Here is a 6,000-nt window from a genome sequence, read left to right as displayed (position 1 = left end):
TTAATTTAGGCTCTGTACCTAAATAGATCATTAATGTCATTAGTTACACCTGTGTTTATTTACTATTTCATGTCAAAATGGCTGCCGTGAAAAAGGTTTATTTTGTGCGCATTTGGAACAGACAAGCTGAGCTTCTCCTTAATGAGCCGCCATTTTCACAGCAGACATTTTGACTTGTCACAGCGGCAAAAGCAGGAAAAGCAAAGGTGTCACTATGAAGACTGGTGAGGGCTCTGTTCCATTTAAGTGTATAATGCCATTGAGCCGGCATCCACAACACCAGGGCTGGAAGGCAAATAAGGAAGTCAAAAAAAAAAATTAAAAAAAAATTAAAGAGTTTCTGAAGAATAACGCTGCTGTACTGAAAGATCAGTTTTTATTACAAAATCCAAAATGTTTGGCAGGTTTAAAGGAAAACGAATGTATACATTAGAAATACCGGTAGTTACAAGTATTGTGTAGTACTGTATAGTTTTGGACAACTATTAAAAATCAGATCAAGTCCTCAAGTGATGTCACTTGAGTCATTATCATTTGCGCACCTCATCTCTACTTGAGACGAGAGGCTCGGGGCTTCGCTAGCTGCTATTAGCATAATGCACAAGTCCCTAACTGAATTGTCTACTACTGCTGCTTCAATTTTGATCCTTTTGGTTTGTTTGATTTTTTTTAATCTGTCCACCAGTACTCCCACAGTGTTGGGAGTACTGGTGCAAAGCTTGGGATGTAGGCCTACTGTTTTGAGGAACTGGATGGAGGAGCTAATGCGACTTAGGACCATTATTTGTTGTCAGTCGCACAGCAAAAGTCATGCATGCATCGTTTCTGGTGGATATTTGTATATCCTGCATGTCCCCATGATATATCGAGAAATATCTTTAGATGAGATTATAAATACTATTCTCCTATCTTTGCATGAACAGTGGAGCTGGGAGTCAAATACCTTAGCATAAAGACTTAAATAAATGTAATTCTTTAAACGTTTAATTATTTCTTTTATTTTGTGGGATATAATTCTGACTCCAATAACAATGAAAAATAGCACATAGCTACAATTAGATTTGTTTTCATATAAAGGGTTAACACAAAGTCCAAATGATGAGAACAAATGGTTTATCTGTGATGTGTGAGGTGAAACTTGTACCTTTTGGTCTGTAACATTCATAGAAGTTACAACTTGGCAGTTGAGGCAAACTAGGTGGAAACAGACAGCGGAATGGGGGAAACTGGGACATGGACCTGTGCTCAGGTTCATTTCAAAATGACTGATAAGAAATTCATCTTTCCATGTTTATCAAACGCATGCATCCTGGAGGACAGCAGTGGTCCTGAAAATAGGCAGATGAAAATGTTTTCTAACTATGCTGTTTCCTATAAGTAACAGTCCAGCCGCGAATTTGTGGGCATTTGAGAACCTGTCAGAACTTTCCTATCAGCCAGTTTTGGTTTGCAAACCAGTGATTGAGAAGCAGTTTGCTTCTTATTTCGCTGCTTATTCCACAGATCTGTCTTGTAAGAAGAGAATCATAAACTTCACTCAGTCTAATGTCCACAGATAAATATAAAGGCATTAGAAGCTACAAAATGAACAGAGAAAATGCAAAAAATATCATGAAAAAGCAAATCTTCTCTGAGATATTTGGACACACACATCCTTTTGAGTTAAGACCTAGGAAGAGAAAGGAAAAAAGTATATTAACCATGGAAAGCATAATGTCGTTTTTAAAAGAACTTTAATATAGCAGAGGTGAAACAGCAGATAACTCTGCAAAGGAAGGAAAGGAATTAAACCCTAAATTTGTCATTTTAGAAAAACAAAACAAGCTTCAAAGTGCAAATAAGGGTGAGTTATCATGAGGATATTTTGAGAATAGCTAGATCCTAGGAATATATGGTCTCTCTACAATGTGCAAAGGGTGCTTTGAGCAAAAGTCAGGCTTGATTTGCTGTTATGCTATACCTACAAAGGCCAACACACACAGAGACAGACAAAGAGGACTGAAAACACAGAGTTGTGGTCGGAGATTGCTTTGTATGTGCTGCAGTCTTATTGCAAATTCTGTGTGCATTCTGAAGGCCTTGTTCAAGCTACGGTAAACCTGATAAACAGTATCAGTCACACAGGGGATTAGTTACAGGGTGCACCCGTCCTGCTGCCTCTCTGCTTAATTCCAGCTCCAGTCATTTGCATGCTGCGGCGTGTTTGAAACTTACTGGACATCTTTGGTATGCGGATGGGGCCACTGCTGGTGCCATCGCCCCCTTTGCTCAGAGCTTTGATCTCAATGAGGTAGTCCTCTCCAGGGGGGATCTGAAGCTCCACACTGGTCTTATTGGTTTCCAGTACAGTAGTTCTGCTGTGCCAGTTCTGTCGATACACAACCTAAAGGACAGCGCAGATCCTACAACAGTTAGATGTATGACTGCAGCCAATATATTAAACTAGTGTGTTAAAAATAAATCACCACCCAAAAAGCAGAAATGTGAACAGCCAGATTCTTGTCATCCGGTTTCTCGCATAAAGGAGTTAATGAATTCAAATTGCTGTGTGAGGTGCGGGCTTGACCTGACAACTCAATGTGGAGGAGCAAACTAGACCTCAGACATCCTTTTGCCACATTTAGTCATGCAATTTCATCAAAATGAAACATAATGGTTTATTTCATGTGGAGCAGAGAGCTGAACTGCCAAGTTAGTTTTAAAAACATGAAAAAATATGTGAGGCATTTTTAGTTTTAATTCAAAGCCTTGCCCTTGCCAAATTATTAAACCATCTCTGTCTATATGCTCTACATGCTCCCTTACAACAAAGCTTCACAAAAGACTTATCATTAAATAAGCAGGGCTGCATTATCTCTGGAGAATAAATAACAAAATGTTTGTGGAAAGAATGATCAAAAACAGCATTGTTTTCCACATAGGCATGCAAAGGGGATCAAACATGATTCATTGCTGTACTGGCTGGATCAAGCTGAATTCCTTCTGTGGCATGATGCCTTTCATTTTATCACTTGGAACAGATCTTTTAATTTTGAAAGGCCAGACGGGGCCAATCCATAACGTAACACTGGAGTGCTGAGGTCTATCTTTGCACTGCAATGAGAAAGCCATTTATTGGGATGACAGCTGCTGAGACTCTATTTGTTTCCCCCAGTTTTGGAGTTCCTGCTTTAACTCTGACAAACTCACCTTGTATCCTGTCACCTCAGACTCATTTTCCAAAGCCTTGACATGTTCCCAATTCAGAAAAATCTTAGAGTTGGTCAGGTTCCACTCTATTTTCCTTGGAGGCTGACTTGGAGCTGCAAGATATGTAGTTATATAGACACAAGGTTCACAAATGAATACATAAATCAGTGTCATCAATAGTATTCTCTAGACTAACTGTGCAGTTTGCCTTGATGGAACCATCTGGCGATGCAGCAAACTGCATTTCACACTGTATACTCATCAACCTTCTGAAAGACACTTGGAGAAAGATGGAGGTGATGAAATAAAAGAAAATGCTCCCTCTTTGATTACCCTTTCATTTATGTGTGTGAAAACACATCTTCTAAGGATGAAATGGAAAGTTCACCCTGAAGCGATGCGAAAGTCTCCACTTCACCACATGTCAGTAAACAGCTTCAGTGGCTACAGCAGGTTGTGTCTGAGGTTGCACGGCTGAAAACAGCGTAAAATATAACATGACATTGTGGCAGAAGTTGACGGAGGAATTTGTACGTTTGCCGAGGAGTAGTTTAATTAGGAGAGCGATCATAAACGAGTGACTAAACTGAACGAATGAACCGATAATAAATAAATTTATTGTGTATTGTATTGAGGAACTGGTCTCCGTTTTGTAACAGTAAACAGTTATTTTTCCCCCTTGGAGTGATGATTTCTCCACTTCCTCTTCCAATACACTACCACACTCAGTGGAATTGACAGCAGATAGTTCTTAACAAACAGGTCTCTCTTGTTTTCAAACAACTATCACATTAGGGACATATTTCTTAAATCATTTAGCACAAGTGTACACACTGAGCGCTTATTTCAGACAGTCTTGTGCTCACATTTTTTTTTAAATATATTGTTCCCTGTAAATAGACTGTTCTCATCACTCGTTCATTGTGTTAAAACAACTTCTGACTGAATATTCAGTCACACATAACATCAGGTTTGCAGAAATAGAAGCAAACAGGCAGTCGGAAAAGAAGTTGTAATGTAGAGGTGTAAGAAGGCAAGGTGGGAAAAACAGATCTGATCATGACAATAGAGCGGCAATTTACTTTACACTAATAAAATGTAAGAACATCCATTTTCTTTCTCCACAATGACTGCAGCTTTGAACTTATGAGTTGATTGATGGATTTTTATTCACAATATTTTCTTTTAGACAAATATTAATGTCTCAAAGAAAATAGTGTGAGAACACAACACTTCTTGAAGCCTATACTTACTGTTTTGTGAGTAGAAACAGTTCAAATCTGTCATCTTAAACAGGTTAAAATGTCAATTAACTATCAGTTAATACTCTGAAATAGTTCATAAGAAACTAAGGTAATTGACTGTCAACTGAAATGTAAAGGGTGAAAGAAGATGTTATTTAAGAGTAAAAAAAATAGAGCCATCAAAAAGTTAGCTAAATTTTCAAAAGCAACTGAAATTTCAATTTAAGTTTACTGAGATCTCTGCCAAGATGGCTGAAGTGTGGGCACATGTATTAAATGTCAGATCTGTAAGTGATGACTGCAATCAGCTCAATTTTCTGACCTCTCAGTTGGGAAGACAAAAAAATGGTTGTGTTAACATAACAACAAAAAAGATGTGAAGAATAGATTCAGATATTTAAAGTATATCTTAAAACGATGTTTATATGTTGTTCTTGCGCTGTGTTGGCAGTAAAGCATTAGAGCGCCTACAGACACCTAACAGCTTAAGAAATGAAGATGATTTAAGTAAAAGTCTAAGCAATGAACAATAAAACAAGTCACATTTTTAACTCCAGTGTGTGTGTGTGTGTGTGTGTGTGTGTGTGTGTGTGTGTGCACTCACGTGGTTTCTTGGTGGTGATGTTAAAAGCAGGGCTGCAGGGTCCGAGTCCAGCGCTGTTTTGAGCTCTAACTGAGATCAGATAGACTGTGCTGCCCTTCAAGCCGGAGAGCAGAGCTGTGGTGTTGATAATCCTCACTGTCTCTGCTTCGTTCTGTCTGGATCCGTTCTCCCAAAAGAGAACCTGGACCAAAGGCACATATGTTAGCACACACCCCCAGCAAAATATCCCTTAACTTTGTCTTTTCTCATTTTTTTAACACAAGTCTGGAAAGTGGTGACATAACTGAGTCAAGTCAAACCTAATTTATTAGTATTGCAGTACGCTTATAAAGAAAAACAATATTATTTTAGAGAGCATATAGGTTGAAAGCACATATATATAATATATTATATATATAATATATTATATATATAGGTTGAAACAGAGCCAAATGACATACAGCACTTGACAACAGAGTGTGAAATGTAAGGGCATATGGAGATACAGATATCAAGTTTTAAACTTTTAACTTTTAAACAAGCCTCAGTTTGGGGTTTCTGCTTTCATTTCATGAAGCTGTAAGAAATGTGGATTCACAGGTTTAAGACTTTAATATGCTGAAGCAGTGATGCTATAGGGGGGGAAAACACTTTCATATTATCAGCTACTGTACATCTTGAGGCAGTCCAAGGAACATTTTTAAAAGACCACGGTCGATAACGATGGTGTTTCTGACAATCAGTAATACCCAAAGCAGCACTGAGAGTTGGAAGTACAAGGATAAGGAGTTTGTCAGAAGCTGTTTTCACAGGGAGGTAATTTATGAACCTAACACAAGACAGAGAAACTAGACAGGAAAATGTCAAACAGATGGCTTGAGAGTAGGTACTTATTCAAATGGCTGCACACAGGTTGTCATGGATCTTGGTTGGGAAAGGCAGATTAGCGACAGGGCCTGGAGTTGCTGATAACAGATGCATCTG

At 38.4% G+C, this 6,000-nt stretch overlaps 1 protein-coding gene across 6 annotated transcripts in view; it reads right to left on the bottom strand.

Annotated features, from left to right (window-relative positions):
- Positions 1-300: 300 nt before the first annotated feature.
- The window catches only part of LOC124056882 (contactin-4), an 84,387-nt gene continuing 78,687 nt past the window's right edge, over positions 301-6,000 (bottom strand). For all 6 annotated transcript variants that reach the window (XM_046384791.1, XM_046384792.1, XM_046384796.1 and 3 more), the window contains 4 exons: positions 5,038-5,218; positions 3,190-3,302; positions 2,215-2,383; positions 301-1,669 (listed from right to left, as the gene is read on the bottom strand). In XM_046384791.1, coding sequence (XP_046240747.1) covers positions 1,578-1,669; positions 2,215-2,383; positions 3,190-3,302; positions 5,038-5,218 — 555 coding nt within the window. In that variant the 3' untranslated portion in view covers positions 301-1,577. The remainder of the gene's footprint in view (positions 1,670-2,214; positions 2,384-3,189; positions 3,303-5,037; positions 5,219-6,000) is intronic.

This window comes from Scatophagus argus, chromosome 3 (assembly GCF_020382885.2).
Source record: "Scatophagus argus isolate fScaArg1 chromosome 3, fScaArg1.pri, whole genome shotgun sequence".
Taxonomy (NCBI): Eukaryota; Metazoa; Chordata; class Actinopteri; family Scatophagidae; genus Scatophagus; species Scatophagus argus.
The sequence above is the reverse complement of the archived record's forward strand: the minus strand, read 5'-3'. Positions and strand labels throughout refer to the sequence as shown.